This window comes from Epinephelus lanceolatus, chromosome 12 (genome assembly GCF_041903045.1).
Source record: "Epinephelus lanceolatus isolate andai-2023 chromosome 12, ASM4190304v1, whole genome shotgun sequence".
NCBI classification, from domain to species: domain Eukaryota; kingdom Metazoa; phylum Chordata; class Actinopteri; order Perciformes; family Serranidae; genus Epinephelus; species Epinephelus lanceolatus.
Window position 1 is genome coordinate 11,018,739 of NC_135745.1, and position 22,245 is coordinate 11,040,983.

The 22,245-nt window shown below is 40.0% G+C and overlaps 1 protein-coding gene across 7 annotated transcripts in view; it reads right to left on the reverse strand.

Moving 5' to 3' along the window:
• Positions 1-22,245, reverse strand: part of carmil3 (capping protein regulator and myosin 1 linker 3) — a 116,009-nt gene that overhangs the window by 26,511 nt on the left and 67,253 nt on the right. For all 7 annotated transcript variants that reach the window (XM_033650444.2, XM_078172943.1, XM_078172944.1 and 4 more), the window contains exons 17-25: positions 18,462-18,531; positions 18,273-18,354; positions 10,852-10,948; positions 10,709-10,763; positions 8,176-8,348; positions 7,085-7,153; positions 6,606-6,699; positions 2,545-2,643; positions 2,296-2,415 (exon numbers count right to left, since the gene is read on the reverse strand). In XM_033650444.2, the coding sequence (XP_033506335.1) occupies positions 2,296-2,415; positions 2,545-2,643; positions 6,606-6,699; positions 7,085-7,153; positions 8,176-8,348; positions 10,709-10,763; positions 10,852-10,948; positions 18,273-18,354; positions 18,462-18,531 (859 nt within the window). The remainder of the gene's footprint in view (positions 1-2,295; positions 2,416-2,544; positions 2,644-6,605; positions 6,700-7,084; positions 7,154-8,175; positions 8,349-10,708; positions 10,764-10,851; positions 10,949-18,272; positions 18,355-18,461; positions 18,532-22,245) is intronic.

Here is a 22,245-nt window from a genome sequence, read left to right on the forward strand (position 1 = left end):
TTTATTTTCTTTATTTCTTGGTTCAGACACTGTATTTTAATTCTGTTTGGCTCTGTTTGATCACAGAGAAAAAACAGCTCCAAAAAGGGAGCAGGGCTCCACCTGGGCGTCTCCTTTGATGTGTGATTGACAGTCATTAGCCTAATTAGAGTTGACAGGAGATGAGTTCTCTGCTCCTGTGAAGTGTTGGACAGTGTAGGGCTGTTACAGGTGAAACATGTACATTTTGGGGATTGATCTTTTGACAGAAGACTTCCTAGTGACAAAGAAAAAGAGGATGCCTGTGCACTGTCAATTTCAAACAGAAGTGGATATAAAACAAACTGAGAGGTGAACTGTTTAGTTCAGGAGGCCGTGATGTGGTACCTGTTTGAACTGTGTGAAGCTCAGCAATTTTCTAGGTAAGATTTTTTCTCATTAACACTGAAATGGCAGCAAAATATATTTATGTCCACACATTTTACTGTTTCAGTTGTTGGAGAACACATGCAACAATACTCTTTGTCGCACCAGTACACACAGAGTGCAACATGGAACTAGTTTTGTTATGTTCTGAGGTTGTTGAGTGGGTCTCTGTTTTGATATTCAGGTGTATTGCTGCTCTGTCAGTACTGAGCACAAACAAACTTTTCATTTGGTGTTTTGTTGGATCGAACTCGGTGAAGCTTCCCTGTAGTGTTTTCAGCTCTGGTTGTTGAGGGCTCATCCTGGTCTAGTATACAGTTAATGGCTGTCGTTTGTTACTGTACCTTTATACTGCGCCATGAGTCCGTGTTGCCATAGCAACCTATGCCATGTGGGTTTTTATTTTGCACAGTTGTCTTCGATTTTAATTACATCTAACTGAAACATTCATACCGCCCTGGCCCCTGGAGATAACCATAACAGTCAGTGATGATTTTAGTTGTTTTTTGATGTCTGCTATTTTGCTTCTTTGCATCATTTTTTAAGTTTCACACAGGTGGCGGACTTGTTTGACCATGCAATGCAGCTTCTCTCTTTCATACCTTTAACCACCTTCTTGAGGTCTGTGTTGCGATATTTGTGCATATCCAAAAACCTATCAAAGTCTTTCCGACTGTTTAAAAGTCAGAGATGGGCTTCTTCGTCTGATGAGAAATGTGGGCTTTCATTTTGGGCATTCATCTCTACCCCAGCCTTGCAAGCTGTCGGCGAGTTGTACGCATCAACGCATCCATGAAAACACAGAGTTGACCCTAAACAGGCAAGAGGCTGCAAGTTGCAAAATGCCTTAACACCTCAGTTCAGAAGCTTATTTCAAATGTGTTGCATGCATGCAAAAATAATGCTATTAAGATCTGAATAATATCAGCATATCCCACGTCTCAATCAGAAATGCTGAACTTGGAAAAAGGCCTAATTTAGAAGATCCAAACAAAATATTCTGTTTACATGACCTGTATCAAATTCAGAATATTGTCATATTTGTAATAATAGTGGAATATTTGTGTGCGTGTAAACATGTCCATTGTTGTTGGGAACTTAAACATTATTACCTTACTGCTTATTCATTAATCTTAATTAAAGTATGTATCTATAACTTAAATATTAAAGACCCACCAACTGACAGATCTTTTACAATCTGGCAAACTAAAAGTTGTTCTGTTTGCTCATAAATAATATATAAAGTATTAGCAACTGCTTGATAAACCATTAATAAAGCAATTTGTTACAGTATATTAACTCTTTATGAAGGGGGACTTAGTATAATGTGAAATCATAACCTGCAAAATAACTGGCCTTCAGTATTCCCCTCTGAAATGTACAGTAGTAAAGAAGTAGTAGCTGAAATTGTGCTGGAACTTGCATTAAGAAATTTCTTTTTGGCCACTTGGGGGCACCAAAACACTAATATTTTATCATATTTAAAAAAAATGTGGTTACTTGTTAGCAAACATTTCCTTTTTTATACATCCAGTAGGCACAGAGCAACATTAGCCTTAATTTAAAGTCATGTTTTTGTCTACCTGATGAATGTAAGTCCAATAATCACTCTTCTTTTAGCTCAGATTTTGGTCGCTCCCAGCTCTTGAGTGATATATGTGGCTCTTTATCTGCTAAACGCTCCACTATGTTCTCCAGCTAGTTGCCAACATTTGTCCGTCTGCCATTTAATGCTTGGCATCCAGTGGGTTTATCAAAGCTTTTCCTTTCTAGACATACTGTAATACACTTCACTCTAGTGTGTGTATCACACATCCTTTGGCATTATATGAGTTATTACAGCTTAAATGTCACACACACAAACACAAACTAAAGTGGTAGTCTTCTCACAGCTCTTGAATCCCTGGCTTCTTTGAGGATTTGTCTGGCCGTCTGGACCTCCTCTCCTTCCTCGCAGCCTTTCAGGACACACACCTGCTGCTGCACCCGCACGCACAGACGCTCCATCACCTACACAGACATAAAACACAAACAAAACATACTTATATGAATACACGTAATGGAGTGTAATCTATAAAATACACAACAAAAAAAATTCTTGACTTGTTCACCATCAGGTGCACAAACAGAGACACACACCTGTTCGGCCGTGCTGGTGACGAGGCCTTGGTGCAGCCTGAGAGCCTGTTTCTGAGAGAAACGCTGAGTCTGGTTGTTCCTAAGCAGGGCACGCTGGATCTGTCACACGCACGCAAGGAAAACAAACAAGGAGAGAGGGGAGTGGAGATGACAGGTGTTTACAAAGCACAGTGTGCAGGAGACAGGAGACAAGTCCATTTGCATGGTAATAAGGAGACTGGAGAGAGAGTTCTGATCCCCAGAAATAAACGGGATGCCTTTGATTTATTTTCTTGACTCAGCAGGTGGAAGTGTTCACTGCTTAATCATCTTATGTAAAGAAAGATGGAATCAAGGGTTCTTCAAGGACTTAGGAGCTTCACAGACAATATGCAAACAAACAAGGACCCTAACCCAAATAAAAGCTTTTACACTCAGTATGCACACTTATGATAAGAACCAGAAAATGTTTCATGAGGCTGGTTTCACAGCATCTCTATTTCTGATGTTAGAAAGTATATCAAACTGATGGGAAAATATAGTTGAAATTGTTTTTATTTTCATGTTTCTGGAAATGTATCAGAAATGCTCCTTTAACCTCCATGCCTCTGGGGAGGCGAGATGTGGTGTGTGACTGACTGACAGCTGAGCTTCCAGGGAAATGGAATGTGACGTGCAATGTAAACAGACTTGCTCTGTTAACTGCAGCTTACAAGCCAAGTGACAAACAGCATTTAGTTAGCAGTGGTATAGACAAAAATGACCACACCAGTGAGTCCATCTTTCTCTTATGGATATTCATTTATGGATTTTAACAAGCCATGGTACAAGATAAGATATGCATCCTGTCAAAAAGAAAGACTACATCCAAGCAGCTAATATTTGCTGCCTATACACAGTCTTTGTCTCATCTTTTTTTGTCTTTGTCGTAGGCTGCTGTCTGGCTGTCAGTAAATGTCACTGTCATGCCAACAAGCGGAGTTTACTGCTTTATTCAAATGTGGCTTGAAATAGAATGTTTTGATTGGCTTTATGAAGAGAACATCTCGGATGACATAGCCAGATAACGGCACGTAGACATACATGAACAGACGGAGCGCCTCCGTGATCAAAAAATAAAATGTGAATGGGCACTGACACCGGAGGACATCGATATTCACAACACATCCATGTGGTGTGGAAGGAAAAAGCAGCATGATAGCAGTAAAAAAGATCCATCACCTTCCAGTGTGAGTTTTTAAAGTAAAAGAATGCATAATGGTTGAATATTTTAAAGCCTTTACACTGGTTACCTGTCAGTTTTTGTATTGACCTTAAATTTATTTTATTATTTTACAAGGCACTACTTGGTTGTACACCAGTCTACCTCTCAAAAATGCTTTTAGTTTATGAACGAGGAAGGCCTATTGGACCCTCTGCCCCTCTCTCTCTTAGCTTTCACCACAAAGCAGAACAAAAACGTCTGGCAATGAAGCTTTCAGCCGTGGTGCTCCTGGAGCAGCCTTCCAGAGGATCTGAAAGGAGCTAATAAAACTGATATTTTTTAACATTAACTAAACACTCATCTTTTTCATCTGGCTTTTATTGGTTTCATTATTTATGCTTATTCTATTATCATCACTAGTTTACTCTGTTTTATCAATATTTTAATGTTGATCATTATGATTTATTTTATTCTATTTAATTTTAATAACATTGCACTATTCTTTTTTACTTTTTATTTATTCAACACATAACACAGACAGCACACACAACATAGATGAGATATTAATAATAGTATTCACACACATATCCATACTAAAAATCATTTCATGCCATATTTAACAATAATAAATACGTTTTCAATGGAGATATTACTTTCCAAAATACACCTTCCAGATTAGCACACAACCCACCTTTACCATTTATAATCCAACGAAAAGAGCACAAGAAATACAGATATATGTATAACAAAACCCAACATTTGTTTTTTTGTTTATTTACATCCTATATTTTCGTTAATTGTCGGTAAAGGACTCTGCAGTACACTGATTTGTCTGACGGGTGCTAAATAAATAAAGTTTGATTATTTGTTTGAATAGCCAAGATCTAAATTGCAGATGCACTGGCTAAAAAAAAAAAATCAACAGGAGGCTGATTGATATGCAGCACAGCAAACAGTGGCACATCAAACTGAAAAGCTGACTTCTACCTAAAAAGGAATACTTCACCATCAAAATGATCACTTGTATATTAATTCTTCACCCCCCTGTTACCCATTTTTTCCTCTCATGCCATTACAGTGAACTAAGAATCCAAAAACGGGAAAAATATTGATAAACTGGAGCAAAAGGGGGGAGCATTTAACAATAGCAACACTATCTGGTTATAGACTTTCACACAACTTGTGTTTTGAATGGAAAGGTTTTTGAGAAAATGCATGTGTTTGGGAAGTACTGAGCATATGACTGGATTAATGAGACTTCAATTCATCAAGACTTTTCTCAGTTATAGGACTCATCGTTCACCATGGGGGCATACCATAAAAATTAAGTTTTCTTCACAAATTCAAGGTAACACAGGGTGAGCAATTGATATACAAAGGATCTTGTTGGGGGAGGTATTTCTACTGCCTATAACAATACCTTTGTTTTTTTGTTTTTTCTCCCTTAACCAAAGGCCAAAACCCAGATATTCAATTTATCATGACACTGGAGAAATGAAAGCAGCAAACACTCACATTTGAACTAATATTTCAAGGTTATGTTTGGCATATTTGCTTGACTAATGACCTCTATGAGTAATCAATCAAGATTATCAAGATGGTTGCTGGTACTTGTACTATTAATCATAAGAACTAGAATTACTACCTCACGGTTGCTTGCCTCTAACAGCCTGTTAAGTTTCAGTTACAATTTGCATCCATGTTTGTGAAAACATGGATGCTTCACACACATCTTCCCTGTGACAGCACAGAAGATCTATACAATCAGCACAGTTTCAAGGCACCCAAGATGAGTGTCACCAATTCAGAGTATTATGATGTCAAAGTGAAGCTGACCTTTGACCTTTTGGATATAAAATGTCACCACTTCATCATTAAATCCTGTTAGACATTTGTGTGAAATGTTGTCATAATTAGCAAATAAATTCTTGAGTTACGGCCAAAAACAGTGAACTTTAATCTCTGACCAAGAATTTCAAATCAGTTTATTCTTGAGTCCATGTGGACATTTGTGCCAAATTTGAGGAAATTCCCTTGAGGCCTTCTTGAGATATTGCATTAATAAGAATGAGAAAAAACAAGGTTACAGTGACCTTGACTTTTGACCAATAAAATCTAATCAGTTCATCACTGAGTCCAGGTGGATGTTTGTGCCAAATCTGAGGAAATTCCCGTGAGGCCTTCTTGAGACATTGCATTAATAAGAATGAGACAAAACAAGGTTACAGTGACCTTGACTTTTGACCACTAAAATCTAATCAGTTCATCATTGAGTCCAGGTGGACGTTTGTGCCAAATTTGAAGAAATTCCCTTCTGGTGTTCTTGAGATATTGCGTTCAGAAGACTGGGACACACAGATGGACTGACAGACAAACTGAAAACATCATGCCTCCAGGCACAGCTATCACTAAAAATCTAAATTTCAGTCCATCACTTTAATATCAAAGCATCTCTTCCTCATCCTTAAAACTGAAAGAGACTTCAAAAGATTGTCTGATGAATGACATACACTGGTATAACGGGTATTAAGTGGTTCATTTGATATATAAAGGTATTTGTAATCTCCTTTGCATTGTCCTGGTTAGAAATTGCAACCCAAATATTCAGAGGGCATCAGGAATTCTCTGAAAAGTTTGTCTTTTCATGCAAACTTTCTCAATGACACATATCCCACAACAGCAATATAAAGCAGTATAATAATCCATCAAAAGCTTCACATTTAATCATCACTTCTACCGCACAAGCAAATTAAAGTCATTCATCAAAACCATGAATCATCATCCTAATTGTCAGATAATGTTATTAACTATTTGCATTTTTATAACATGATGCAGCATATTTAGACATCACAGACTGAAGGCACAGAGCTCCTCTCACCTTGGTCAGGGCTTGGTCCGTCTTCTCTGGGGCGCTGCGGTATGCCTGAGTGACATCACTGAGGGGGAGGGGCATGTACTGAAGGGTAAAGTTACTGTTCAGTGGAGAAGGAAGAAAGAAAATATAATATTACCCTCACAAAAACAAACAGGAAGAATTGTGATGTTAACAAGAACAAACAGGAAACACCCAGGGCACTTATAACAGTTGTCTCCAACTCCTTAATACGCAAATGCACCCACACGTACACACAAAACACAACTTCGCACCCACACACTCAGAAAAAAAAAAAAAGTGACAGTTTGACTGGCATGAACATCTGATGAAACGCTGTGTAATAGTAAACATTGTACAGAGATGGTTATCTGCCTTTCATATGGGTGTGTGTGTGTGTGTGAGTGATCCGTTTTATGTGTGTATCTCCTCTTCAAACGTTTTTCTTTTCTGGTGTGTGTGTGTGTGTGTTGTGTTCGTCTTACTGCTCCAACGCCCTCGCCACATCTTGGAAGCCTGTCGCTGTGGTGTTGTTGCGATCCCACGTCACACTCCTGAGAGGGATCAAACCAGCAGGAAATAGGGGGAGACAGGCACAGAGAGGAAGAAGAAGAAGAAGAAGATCAGTCACTTTCTAATGCTCCTAAAACAGACACACGCGCACACACGGGGCATAATATCACAGTTACCGCACTTATCTGACCGCGCAGCTGCACAAACACATCACAGAAGGATTAGCAAGACATTTGTCAGGACTTTCTTTTCAGTGCACGCATAGAACGAGTCCATATCACAACATTAAGAATGCATGAACTGCCGCCATGCAACTAATGAGCTTCTGTGCAGATTCTCCACCTACACTCCACACTGTCTAACTCCTGTTTTTAATATATCACTCATTTTCAGCCCCTCTTTCCTTTCATCCATCCTCCTCCTCCTCCATCTCCATCTCTCTTTCCCTCGACTCACTCTGCCCTAGAAATTCAATCAGCTAAACCCAAATCTCACTCCTTGGGTGGGCTCCCTCTCCGGTCCCTTCATAACTTTCTCCCTCTCTAGTCCATATCCAACCGTTTTCCCATCCTAATACGTCTATCCTACCCCCTGTCTCGCTTCTGTCCTCCTTTCCCCTCACTCTTTTCTGCCTATCACAGAGTTTTCATCTGCTCCTTCCATTCCTCCACCTCTAAATACACACACACACCTCTTCAGTCAGTCTCTTCTTTTCTCTTACTTAAGGGAGGTGCAATACATTGTATGCCTGAAGGCCATTTCCCCTCCCTTCACTGATTCTCCTCGCTATCCCTCCAAGTCCTCAGTCTTCCCTTCTTATCTCCAACATGGTTCACTTTCCCCCCCTCTATCTTTGAAGCACTGCACTGAACTCACTGTTCTGCCTCTGAGCAACCTCAGTATATCCTCTCCTCAAACCATACCTAACATATTAATTTTCTCTGACCCTATTCTTTCATCTGTCCCCCTGTTTTTTTCCCCGTTATCCCTCTCTGTAACGGTGTGCTCTAATCTGCAAGGAAATCCCTCCCTCGCTCCCATTGGAGTACACACGTACACACACCTGAGTGTTGTGTTGATCTGCAGGGCTTTGCTGAGCATCTTGGCCCCGGAGTCCTCCAAGAGGTTGCCGCTCAGGTCCACCTTCCGTAGGCACGTGTTGGAGCCCAGGGCATTGACCAGCACTGTGCCCCGCTGGCGAAGCCTCGAGTCAGACAAGGAGAGGGACTGCAGGGCCTGGAGGAGGTAGGGAGAGAGAGCATGGAGGAAAAACATGGAAGAGGTGTGAATTTAAGAACTTTAAAGGGTGAGGTAAATGTGAGTTTATGTTAGAAGTTTTTAGGAGGATGGACTTGTCATTAAATGATGAAAACAGACATTAACAAAATGGCACATGTACCAGGTAGATGACAGTGGGGGCTTTGGTTTTTAAAACATCTGGAAATGTGTTTTAATGATTGCAACGAAACTTTTAAAACCTTTGCATCCATGTTTTTGTTGATAATACAAGTACCTGGATGTTAATCTGGATTTTCAAAACACCATTTGCAGTTCAAACCCTCTGCAGTTGAATCATTTATGTTTTTCTACCTGCTTACATAGACCCAGTGCATAAGAATCAACTGCTTATTTGCTTTTTCTCCCATTTTTGTCAACTTGTCTTTTATCAGACGAAATTTCTGAGCAGAGCTTTTGCATTAGGACCCTACCTACAGTAAAACTGTGGTGAACAGTGTCATCTTGTTGCACAACACATTACGACTTCACAAATATAATTTCAGTGTTAAAATCAGTTTAAACCAAGAGACTTTTTTTTTTTTTTTTAAATTTGGTACTTTTCAGTGAAACTAAAGTCTAATCCCATTTTTAAATTTCTGAAAATAACATCAACATATTCATCAAGTATCCCATTAGCAATTGTGTCAAATTCTTATGAAAAATGAAACTGCAGTCCCTGTTAGGTTTCAAAATAGTTTGACATTTTGAAAAAAAAACAAAAAACCTCTTATTAACATTTTAAGCAAGAGGTACACACCAAACCACTCTCTGTGTGCTAAATACGAAACCAGAGCTAGCAGCTGGTCAGCTTAGATTAGAAAAAAGACTGGAAACAAGGAGGAACTGCAACTTTTCCACATTTAAAGGCTGAGTGTTGGAGATATCAGCCATAGAGATGTCTGCCTTCTCTCCAATATAATGGAACTGAATGACACTCAGCTTGTGGTGCTCAAAGCACCAAAAAACTACATTTGAAAAACTCAACAGCAATGTCTTTCCAGAAATCATGACTCAGTTACTCAAGATAATCCACAGATCTTGTTGCTTCATGTTGGAACTATTTTCTCTCTACCAAACTACACCTACGAACCCTATCACAAAGAAAGCGTGCATCTACTGCTTGCTCACCTAACACTACTGCACTAATACTGCAGCTCAGCTGAGAGGGACACCATTAATGTTTACATCTTGCGCTGTCACAGGCACAAGCCTCTTGTGGATGTATAAACAGCATAGTTTGTTAGAAAGCAAATAGTTCCTACATGAAACTGCTCACAACAAGGTCTGTGGATTACCTTGAGGAACCGGGTCATGATTTCTGGAAAGAGACATTGCTGTTGAGTTTTTCAATTTTTTTGTCGCTTTGAGCACCAGTGCCATCTGGTCCTATTATATTCAAGAGAAGGCAGACATCTCTACAGCCGATATCTACCACTCAGCAACTCACACCAAAACAATCTTGATCACCTTGACAAATAGCACTACAGGTAAGAGGGAAATATGTATTTCTGATTTGAAATGTCCTCTTGAACAACAACAGCTCAAACAAACAAGACATAGCATATAAATTAGTGGGCTTTAGAAGTGGTGGTTGGTGACTTTAGTTACTTTGGACAGAACCAGGCTAGCTGTTTCCCTTGGCTTTCAGTCTTTTTGATAAGCCAAGCTAACTGTCCTGGTTTGTTCTTCTTCTCTCACATTTGCTGCTTGCAGCCTTCTGTGAGTCATGTACTGAGGTGTTATCATGGGACCCTGTACCAAAGCTGTGCAGGAGACACACACAGATGATTCTGATGTTTGTGTTGTCGTAACTTGCTGGGTGAGTTCAATGACAGGCTAATCTCTGACAAACTTGGTGTACTTCCTTTAAACTTACACACTGACACCCATCTGCGCCTCTGTTAGTTCGCTTGCACTCATGCATCAGACCGTACTCAGTGCGAGAGCATCGTTGTGAGCTATCACCATCAACAGTGGTAAATAATTGAGTAAGCTACTTGTCATGCTGGATTTGCAGAGTGGAGAGCAGAGAGAGCCCCGGGAGCCTTGCGAATACACTGAGACCAAATGAATCATTTGCCGAGCCCACAGACAACATGACTCGTGCGCATGTTCACACCTTGTGTGTGTGGCAGGTGGGAGATTGTGCTTAAATGCGCATGAATGAGGACACGAGAATTTAAACGGTGACAAGTGTGTGTTAGTGCCTGCGCAGGATGTGTGTGTATGGCTACAAATCTGTGAAGCAAGTGTAGGCGTGCATCTGTGCGGAACGCCACAGAGGATTTGTGTACAATATGTTACATAATCCAACTCACACACTCTTCCTCTTGCACCAAATGAACCAGTTTCTGCAGAATTTCATCCAGCACCCTGAGGAGGCAAAGAGAAGAGGCAAACATTCATCATCAGTATCATCTTCGCGACCATCTGTACTGCTGGTTCCCTGCATGGTCCATACCTGCCCTTGATGTTGAAGTTCTTCCCCAGCATCAGGTGTTTGAGGGAGGGGTGCCTGGAGAACGCTGGGATGACAGCCAGCAAGTCAGCATCCAAACCTGCGCACAACACAACACACGCATCAGTGGAGGACGAGTGCAACGCCAGCAATACCACACTCTCCGGAACCTTTGTGAAAATCCACCTCCAAGAATATGTTTAATTACATCTTTCTAAGTACGGAACAGGCATCAAACTTTAAGGGAGTTGCTCGTTAACACAGATAATGAGATGCTGACACATATCGAACAGAAAAAGTCATGTTTTTACTAGATACAATTTCTGGGCTGTCACAGCAGTGAGTCATCATTTACTCTGCCAGGTGCAAACATTTCTGGGTTTCAGAGCTCAGTTTTTTTTTCTTCTCATGGTCCATTTTGGAACAAAATCTCACTGCCCACTGAAATTCCAAAATACTCCTAATTAACCCCCCCCTACTCCCACCCACTCACATTTTCAAAAGCTCAAGGATGCATGATGCTGCTAAGAGGAAGTGGTTACCATGGCAAGATATTTCAGCAACAAAGACTTAAATGCCTCGTTCAGAGAGCAAAAAATATCCATGGTTAAATAAACTCACATGCCTCTGATGTGAAGTGAGTTTATGCTTGTGGACAAGAAACTGTGACACGTAGAGCAGGAGGAGAGTAACAAATAGCTTAGGAGTTAGGGCAGTGGTCATCCCATTGGCTACGGTCTAGGAAGTAGCTGTTTAAATAGTTAGAAAAAACAGTGCTCTGTTAGAGTTACAGAGAAGGTACTTCAGAAGCATCAAATGTAGGGGTAGGGGTAGTAGATATATCAGGACTCCAGTCAGATTCAAAGGGCTACAATGTGATTATAAAATGACTATTGGTGCATCAAAATGTTTCAATTTCTATACAAGAATGTTTTTTTGTCCTCACTGCTTGACTACTTGCTACTTGTAAAACATAGTGTATTTGTTATTTATTTGTTATTTATAATATTTTTCATTAATACAGTAGTTGTAACCAATGTAAGAGATTTTTAAGCTTTTAAGTCAGGGGGTGCTGGTTGGATTGTTTCCATCTGTGGTTGCACATGCTCAGCCATCCTAACCAAATCTCAAGAAGTGGCTCAGCTTAGAAGGTAAACACGACACCAGTATCATGATCTGAGCTGCAACGATTAATCGATTAATTGATTAGTTGTCAACTATTAAATTAATCACAACTTTTTTGATTAATTGATTTAAGCAATTTTTTTAAAGTAAAAAAGTTCTCTGATGTGCAAATGTGAATGTTTCCTGGTTACTTCTCTCCTCTAGGACAGTAAATTAAGTATCTTTCAGTTGCAGACAAAACAAAACATCTGAGGACGTCATTTTGGTCTCTGAGAAACAGTGATCGCCAGTTTTCACCATTTTCTTACATTTTATAGACCCAAAAAAAACCGTTCTGATAAATCGAGAAATTAATTGACGATGAAAATAATCATTAGATGCAGCCCTAGTCACGATATATCTATGAATTGCAAACAATACTGTCACTTCAAGGTTAAGACTATTCAAATTGATTTTGTTACTGAGGTGAAAATCTTCCTTTGATTTAGTTAGTCTGAATTACTGTACATTCAGCCTCACCACCGAGGCAGCACGTGTCAAGAAATGGTGATTAGAAATATATTCTAAAAATGAATCATAAGGAACAAAAAAAAAACCCACGATCGTGTTGAGGACATGTTTTTTCTCTTTTGCTATAAAATGGGAGTTCACAACATAACTTCAAAGCCTATAGGATTTTGAAAGCAATATCATAGGTGATAAACATGGTAATATAGGGAGCCCTAGGGCAAAACTTTCCTGGGGTTGGAATATTTAATTTATACATCCATGATATCGATCTACAGCCTACATATATTAATAACATTAGCCTATATAATATTGATAATGTTATAATATTACTATACAAGCTTTTATATTTGACCCAGGCTAAGGAGCATGTGGCCGCGCATATCTGGTCGGGCATTAGTGGTGTTCAGCCTTCAGTCTGCCTGGAGCTGTTCCACAGAACTAGGCAACTGCTCACTGTGATGAAGGCTTTTACAAAATATAGCCTAATATTGTCCCACATTTACTATACATTTTTTGGGTGATTAAAGGCCCAGTGTGTAAAATGGGTTGATAACCGTTGGAAACAGTGACATCAGTGGTCAAATTCTAGATTGCAGGGCTCACTCGCTCACCCCTCCTGTTGGGTAAATGACGGTGGCCTCGTAGGGACAAAAAGCCTTGCGCACGAGTTTTTCAGGAGTAGGTCTATCTAGCGACGAGGTGAATGTTTATTTAGAAATCTAAACCATGTTACGATATTGTAATGAATCCCTCACGAGCAGGAGACCAGAGGAGCGTTTGGGAAAAAGGCCCATTTATTTGAGCACTCCAGAAACTCCGGTAACACTCCAGGGGGTAAAAGACTCCGTCCCAAACTCTGACTCTTCTGGCGTAACAGACACACTTCATAACTTTACAGACATACTCGTTCACGATACTGAGTGGGGACCTCCTCTCCACCTCCTCTGCTCCACCAATCTCCAGCCCGCACACTGACTGACAGCGTAGCCGGTAAACAGTGCTCAGCTGTTTATTTAGCCTGGCAATATCTCCGGACTATAGTAGCTGCAATGGACGACTTTGAACGCGATTTTGAAGAGTTTCTTGTAGCGGACACAGACCCAGAGCCATACCTGTTTGACCTGGAGCACACAGATGAGGAACTCCATGTGTTTGATGCTGAGCGGGTGAGAAGAGAGGCTGAATGCACAGAATGGGATTCGGTGCTACTGCTGCCATTGTTGGGGAGATATATCACCAGGAGGAAAAGCGCTGCAGAGAGTGCATCACAAGGAGTGAAGTTGCATCTTCTTTTCCTCACAGATGATGGTCCGGGTTCATTCTCTCCTGTTGCGTGGTAAGTGTGGTCCATTTGCAAACCTTATAACTAAAAAAACTTTTCACTACTCTCTATCGACGAACTACTAACACTCTCTGCTGTTTCTTCCTCCTTCTTCCTTCCTTCCGCTGTCTTCGTTGGTTCATTTATACACGCAAAACGCGTTCTCTGGCTGGCTGGATTGTCCGCTCGGTCTGCCGTACATACATGGCGGCGCAAGATGGCGATCTCTCTAAAGCAAGGCCCTTGCTATATATATATATATATATATATATAAATAAAAGCATAATTATAAGGCTACGAAAACCAAACAAATTTTATTTTATAGCGATCATACCCTTGTATAAACATATTAATGGGTAGAATATTCAGATTCAGATTCAGATTGACAATAAACCATGCCAAATATTACACACTGGCCCTTTAAAACATAGCTGTAAATGCTTAAATGCCAGTCAGAATACGGTCCAATAAAAATTCTCCAACTCAGCTAGATTTACTGCTGCACCGCAAGTCCACGCCAAGTCAAAGTAGTGTAAATGAGCTGAGACCTTATCAACTGACAAATCTGTTCAACAACCAAATACCAAAACCAATGAACAAGCTGTGAACCTGGGACTGTTGGGGTCCCTGATAGTCTGGTGCACCAAGTCTGGGTCTTTGCTGACTTTGCCCTGTTAGTAATCCTGACTTGAATATAAAAGAAAAAGCTCTTGCTTCCTTATGAATGAGTGCATTATTGTTGTGTTATGGAGCACTGCCTTAATTCAGAGCACCAAAGTCACACTTGCACCGGGTGATTCACATCAGCTGCTTCATTCATATTTCAAAATTACTGGCTCGTTCATCAGCTGCTTGGCTACCAGCAATCATATTCTTGCAGCTGTACAGTTCTGACACTTCACTATTACTCTGCTGATACACTAATGGTAACAATGTTTGCTCCCTCCACTACCTTGACCTCCTCCTTATGTGATTAGCTTTTGGTACTGTTGATTTTACTAAGCTTTAATGTTGATGTAAGTTTATTAAGGAGGATTAACATTCCCAGCAGAATCCTTAGTGCTGTTCAAATTCTTCAGAGCTTCCTTAAAGAGCAGAGCCTTTTTTCTGACAAATCAAACTAAAATTTTGTTGTATCCTGTGTACAATGACAGTAATGCTTCTTATCTTATCTTATCTTATCTAAATCTAACTTTACTGTATAAGCATTTGCTGTAAATTAGCAATTCCTTGTCATATGTATTCTTGTTGTTGTGTTGGTAAAAACACTGATAAAATTTAGATCTTAGAGTTTATAAAAACATTAAAATACATCTTGACACCTTTCATGTAATGCCATTATCTAAAGAGAAACTCCAACAACTTAAAACTAAAAGTGCCGGATTTGACAGTTCTCAAAATGCAACTCATTCGCATCATTTGTTAGACGCCCTGCTGCCTGCTAAATGCCCACCTCTCCTAAACCCCACACCTCCAGTTTTTAACTCAGGCTTTCTTTTAAAATTTGGAACATCCAAGCCGACATAACCCTGATGACATTATTATGACATCATTACTTTCGTAAACTTTGGATAACTCCCTTCAAAACTGCAGAAGATATTACATGAATGTTTTCACAGGATGAATGCTGTAAAACTAAGATGATGGGTCTCGTTGCCACTGACATTGTTAAGCATGTCATGTTTATTGAAATGTTTTGGATGTAAAACCTCTTCAAACCCATCGGGCTGTCTGTGACCTGCTTGAGCTAATGCTAGTTAGCTGCTTAGATTGTGTAAACGTATATAAACTCATCAATATGGAGATCAGGGATGCAAACAGGTGTATGGTCAAAAAAGAGAGCTTGTCAAAGCGAAATTTTGAATATTAAAACACAGAAATACTAATTTGGAAGAATATTGTGTATTCCAAAACAGAACAAATCCATTGAGCCATCATGACCATCTCGCTAGAGGTCCAAATCTTTATACATTTCTTCATGCTCTTTACAGTGAACAAAGTGGGTAGACTGGCCTACTACAAATAACATGTCAGTTTCAAACTACTAGGGATGCACCGAAATGAAAATTTGTGGCCGAAGCCGAATAATATTAAACGCTTGGCCGAATACCAAGTACCGAATACCGAATATTGTTGTTTAGTTTTTCATTAGTTTTTGCAGATGAACCCCCTCCAGATTAGTGTTGTCAGGGTACCAAAATTGGATCCCACTGTACGATACCAATGAAAATATCATGGTTCTGAGTAGTATCACGATATCACAGCAAAAATAAGGCAGATGTGCCTTTTGTCATTTATAAAAAGATAAATCACTTTTCTATAATACATCAATGATATTTCAATGGAATAAATTACTTATTGACTTATTCATACTTCAAAAACAGCATCAGTAAGTGATTAACATAGGGGGGATCAAAATAAAATAAATAAATGAAGTAAGAATCAACCAGCCACCCTCCTCCCCTGACAAGTCCCTTCATAAGTAACGAACAGTCCCTAAAGTGCGGTGAGGTTTGTGGGCCGTGAACGGCTTGTTTCTCCTCTGACACATCAAGTACAGTCTGTGTTCCGCTGGCTCAGCTGTTCAGGTACTTCTGGGCAGTCCACACGCCAAGAAGAGGATATTATTGGAGCTGACTTCTCCTCGCCGGTAAGACGATGGCCGCCGTATTTGACAGGAATACGTATTCCTGTCTGTGTCTGTGACCTCCGTTCAACCCACAGTCGGTGGGATTTGCCTTTCGTTTCTGCTGGTGGTTGAAATCTGTACTCGCACAGCGTGCTGAATGATTTATTTTGCTCGCTCAAAACTATTTTTAGTCGCAAATGTGAGTGCGGTGACGGGCGGATCGCCACACTGCTGACATTTTATTCCGCCCGTCACGGCACGCTGTTTGATTGCGTTATCAAAACCGCGCCGCTATTATTCGGCTATTATACTTGCTTTTAACTTATTCCACCGAATACCGAATGTGTGTTTTTTTGCAATATTTGGACGAATATATTCGGTTACCGAATATTCGGTGCATCCCTACAAACTACAGTAAGAGCCATCTGAATATCCTGGGGCAAGTGCCCTTAAGTGTTGGATAATAGTTTTTACATCTGGACTGTATAATAATAATAATAATAATAATAATAATAATAATGATAATAAAGAAATTCTGAATATTAAAATACACTAACACTCAATTTCCCTCATTCTGCAAACAGAGTGCAGTTCAATCTACCTCTTTCCACAATTTCTTTTTTTATACTATACATATATATATATATATATATATATATATATATATATATATATTTATAGAATGCAGTATATGCATGGACTTATCAGCGTTTTTCAAAATTACTTAACAAATACATTATATTTACTGCCTTTGAACTCTACCCAACCAACTAGCCGACCAAAAACTTGGAAAGAATAAGTGAATGAATGAAAATGAAAGTAAAGTAGCTGCATATAACAGGCCATTTTACTTTCACTGTAACAGTGCTGGTATGCTGAACAAGATCTGAATGATGAGTTCATATTTCACACAGAATCTGAATCCACATACTGCCTTTGAATCGTCCCCCTCTTGAAGTCGAATCTTTTAATCCTCTCTCTTTCTACAAATCTTTATTATATTCTTTCCATATTTCGCCCATTTGTAAAAATAGTTGCAAAATAGTTAAAGAACCTCCATTAATCGCGCAATTTAAATGTGAAAAGTCTCATTGACTGACTGTCACCTGTGTGTATGTGGAGAAGGAGAGGGGTGGAGGGAGCAGAGCTGTGGAAACATCCTGCAGTCTGACATACTATCATGCGTTTAAATAACTTATTAGACGGGTATATATAGAGAAAGGCGATGTTTAGAGAACATGCCCAAATAAGCAACTCCACTTTAGAAACAAGCCCAAAAACAACGCAACCTGTGACTACCAATATTTGTGAGTGACTTTAAAAACAAGCTCAAAGTCGCAGCTAATAAGCGGACCTGACAACCCTGCCCTACGCGTAGCACTCTATGATCTTTGATCCAGCAGCACATCATCCAAATGAAAACAAGTGGTTCACGCTAGCGCATGCACTACACAGTTGTTCTGCGCGCAGCATAGTCATCTTCTCATTTCATTTGTGTTAGTGGAATTATTAACCAGACTCTTCCACGTCCAAGGCCCATCCTAGAAACCCATCCCAAATATACAACAGTTGACTTCAGTGATTGAAGCGAATGAAAACCTAGGTTATTAATTTAAGTTTTATGGTAGTACTCCAAATTTTGAGTAGACTATTGAGATTGACACTGACACTTTCATTTATCACTAGATCCATTTTAAAAGGATGCACTTCAAATGAAAAACTGCACGTCGGTGTGCACACCATGATGAATGTCAAATGTGAAATGTCCGAATCTGAAAATATACACCAACAGACCATCTACGTCCATCCTTTGTGGGTGTGTGCAGACGTGTCTCTTACCATTATCAGAGATGTCTAAAGTCCCCACACATGAAACTCGAGGGAACAGCTCCTGAATCACCCCAGCACCCGCTGACCTCAACTGTGGGAGGATAACAGAGTGGAGTGAGACATGATGGGATGGCCACGAGCATTAATCTGTGAAGAAGATGAGTGAATATACCCACAGCACAGAGTAACAGAGCATACCTCACAGCTGCTGATGTCCAGGTGTAAATCAGTGATATGAGGGTTATTGGACAGACCTAGGAACAGAGCCCTGAAGGGAAACACGGGCAGGGCAGGATGGGGAAAGAGAGACAGAACAGGGGGACGCAAAAGCAAAGAGAGAGAGAGGGGAAGGGAGAGATTAATGAAAGGGCAGATAAGGAAAGAGAGGAGAGAACAGAATGATGGGTAGATAAGAAGGAATGGGGGAGAAACAAAGGACAATTAATGGACAAAGGTAAGACGAAAATGACAGAGAAAAAAACAGAGGACAAAAGATCAGTCCCACATAAATCCAATTGCTTCTTTTCGTCCTTCTAACAACCTGAACGGATCATCCAACCTCTCCCCGCCGCCCCATCCTGCCCCACGTTCTCCTCTGCACACCTAAAAGTTTTAGAGCCATCTTAAAGGCTTTACAGAAAAGTAGCTTAAAAAGAAGATCCGTAGCTCACTAACTTCCCACCAGAAATCACCTTTAAAAACCAAACCTCCAATATTTATTCAGGAGAAGTGGCCAATTGTTGCTCATGCACACAAATACACACACAAGCCCAGCTGGATACAAAAAGAAAACTGCATTCGCACATCAAGGCTCAGCTGGAGGTTGTTCTTGTGCAACGAACACACATTTAAGAGTTATGCACCATGAGGAGGTAAAGAGGAGAAGTGCTAAGTGGGGAGTCTGCTCCGTCCATTTGGCTGCAATCCATCATGCAGCACACAATCATTTCGATTGTTGGCAGTTTGCTTTGTTTACTCTGCTATTGATTGTGTTTTTTGGCTACGAGAAGCTACCAGCAGGTTACACACTTAACAGAGAAACTGTAATATAGCAATATTCTGTTTATTCTCGTAGGGGAAACTTGCTCTTTGTTTGGCCGCTCTCTGAGCTGGTTTAGCTACAGATCTCCTGAAGCTGGTAAAGATACAGAGTGTTGCACAAAGACACGTCAGCACAGTGGACGCCAGCCAAAATGGGGGCTTCAATCTGTGTCCTCTGATTGAAGGCCAGTCTACCAACATAATAGAAAATGGCTCCGCTGTCGAGGAAAAGTGTTTGAAACCTAATGTGAGCCTTGATGATTAACTCTCACTGATGGTTTGGATGCAAACTACACCCCATATGGTGCGAGCTATTTTAATGTTCAAGTCTGACACAATAAAAACTGAAAAATCTTATAGTTTAAGAGTCTCCTCTTTAGGTTGAATATAAAATTTAAAGGGCTTCAGCAGTGATCCCTCTTGTGCATGATTTAGACAGTGCTTTAAAAGGAAGCACCTTACAGCATCATGAGTGGACACATTTTTAGCATGAGTGGCCCCAATGGGAATTCATCCGTTATGACTTTGAATCTGAGTAAACATTGTCAGCAGCACAAATGGTTGTTGACACAGAGAGGCAGCATCAGTAAAAACTGCTGGTAACACACTTAAAGAGGTAGACAGTAAATCATATGGCAATTCATGTAGCCCATTATGTGTAACTTACATTTAGGCCTATCATGATGACTACTTTTATTGGGCGATATATTGCCATAAAAATACTTACGATAAACTATTTCTACTACTATTATTGTCATTCTGAGAACATTTTATGCCACTAATAAAATCATCATATAATAGCATAATAATGCAAATACAACCTTTCAAAATCCAATGAACCTTCAGTTCTTAGGAATATTCAGACATTGGAGTATTTAACCCTATGGGCCCTAGGCCTTTTTGGGGTATTTTTACTGCCTTTACTTTTAAGCTCATATTACAGTCATTATAAAGGCTACATACACATGCTATATCTTGGGTTTTGTTTTTTTCTCAGGACAATCTAGGCTAACCAGATTTGCCATCATCACATGTCCTTCAGTGGCCTTGTGGTAGAGTGTCCGCCCTGAGACTGGGAGGTCGTGGGTTCGATCCCCGGCTGGGTCATACCAAAGACTATAAAAATGGGACCCATTGCCTCCCTGCTTGGCACTCAGCATCAGGGGTTGGAATTGGGGGGTTAGATCACCACATGATTCCCGAGCGCAGCACCGCTGCTGCTCACCGCTCCCTCAGGGGATGGGTCAAATGCGGAGAACAAATTTCACACATTCAGGTGTGTGACAATCAGTGGAACTTTACCTTTACCTATTTTATATTAATTGTTATATCAATGAAAAAAAATAACAATCTGTGTTACTAAATTCTTACATTTTTACATGTATCTCACCATAGCAAGTTGGAAGTTGACATATTCTGCCATATATAAAGAGGGGAGACTCTCTGGAATCTGGCAATATAAGAACCATGATGGTGGGACATTCTGTCACTTCACAGTTGTCCAAAACATGTGGTTTGTGCCAGGCGGACATAATTGCCAGCATTTTTTCATTATTGCAAGAAATTCCATTGACTCATTCACAAGTCAAAAATGTGTTTTATCTGAAGGAAACATGCAATATTTACATCTAAGATCATAGAAAAATAGTAATAATATTATTCCTCACTATATGAAGTGACTGATAACAAGATCTGTGTAATGGATTGTAAAGAAATTTGTCAGGTTTTTATTTTGTATAGAAAAGTGATTTATCTTTTTATAAATGACAAAAGGCACATCTGCCTCATTTTCACTGTGGTATCCTGATACTACTCAGAACCATGATATTTTCACTGGTATCGTACAGTGGGATCCAATTTTGGTAACGTGACAAGACTAATCTGGAGGGGGTTCATCTGCAAAAACTAATGAAAAACTAAACAACGATATTCGGTACTCGGTATTCGGCCAAGCGTTTAATATTATTCGGCTTCGGCCACAAATTTTCATTTCGGTGCATCCCTAGTAGTGTTTTTACAGGAGCAGCCTAAAATTTGACACTTTTCAGTTTGAGATTTAATATAAAATCAGGCCAACAAAAACAAAACCAAGTGATGCCTCTGGCGACAAATCGACAAGCACAGCAAAGCTCCAGGAACATTGCAGTTACTTCTATAATCCAGCCCGTATGCTGCAGTTGGCTCCCGGGGATCGACAGCCTGGGAACCCAGTGATTCACTGGTGGATTTATGGAGTAGAGAATGAAGTCATTAAAGGGTGAAACTACAAACAACCTACTTTCTGGCTCACTGCCAGAGGTTGGCAAGCTAATGACTATCAGGACTGTGCCGCTTCCACACCAAGGGTGTAGCTGCAGGCTACCGGTAAGCTACCCTGTGTCGTCTTTGAAGAGTATTTTTCTTCTGAGTCGTACAAGTAGGTGGGGGAGGAGAGAAAGAAAAGAGAGAATCGCTGCGTTCAAGTCTCGTAATGATTGAGAAAACTCTGCTGTGTATTCTGGCAACATGTTGGCTAAAATGTTGGTAACACTCATCTAAACAAACATGCGTGTAAACACAAGGGGTCATATCGAGGTCAGCAAAATTATTGAGGTCATGTCCATATATCCTGCGATAACTAGGTAAAGTATTTATCGTGACACTTATATCATGAACCTTCTTTATAGCTAAACATATTATTTCAGGAGTTTTAATTCATCATTAGTCTCCACATTTATGTGAGCTGCTGGACTCTAATCTCAGAAGGAACACTGGCCCCAATATTAAAGTAAGGAAATATTTCACCTCCATATTGGCTCATTTGAAGTATTTCATTTCTTCACAAATTTCACAGGCTTAGCTGTGGATCTGATTTACTCCTATGTGTGCATGAAATCAATGATAGAAATGCTGAGAGACGTATTGTTAATATGAAATAAAACAGGGTTTTTTTGACCAATGC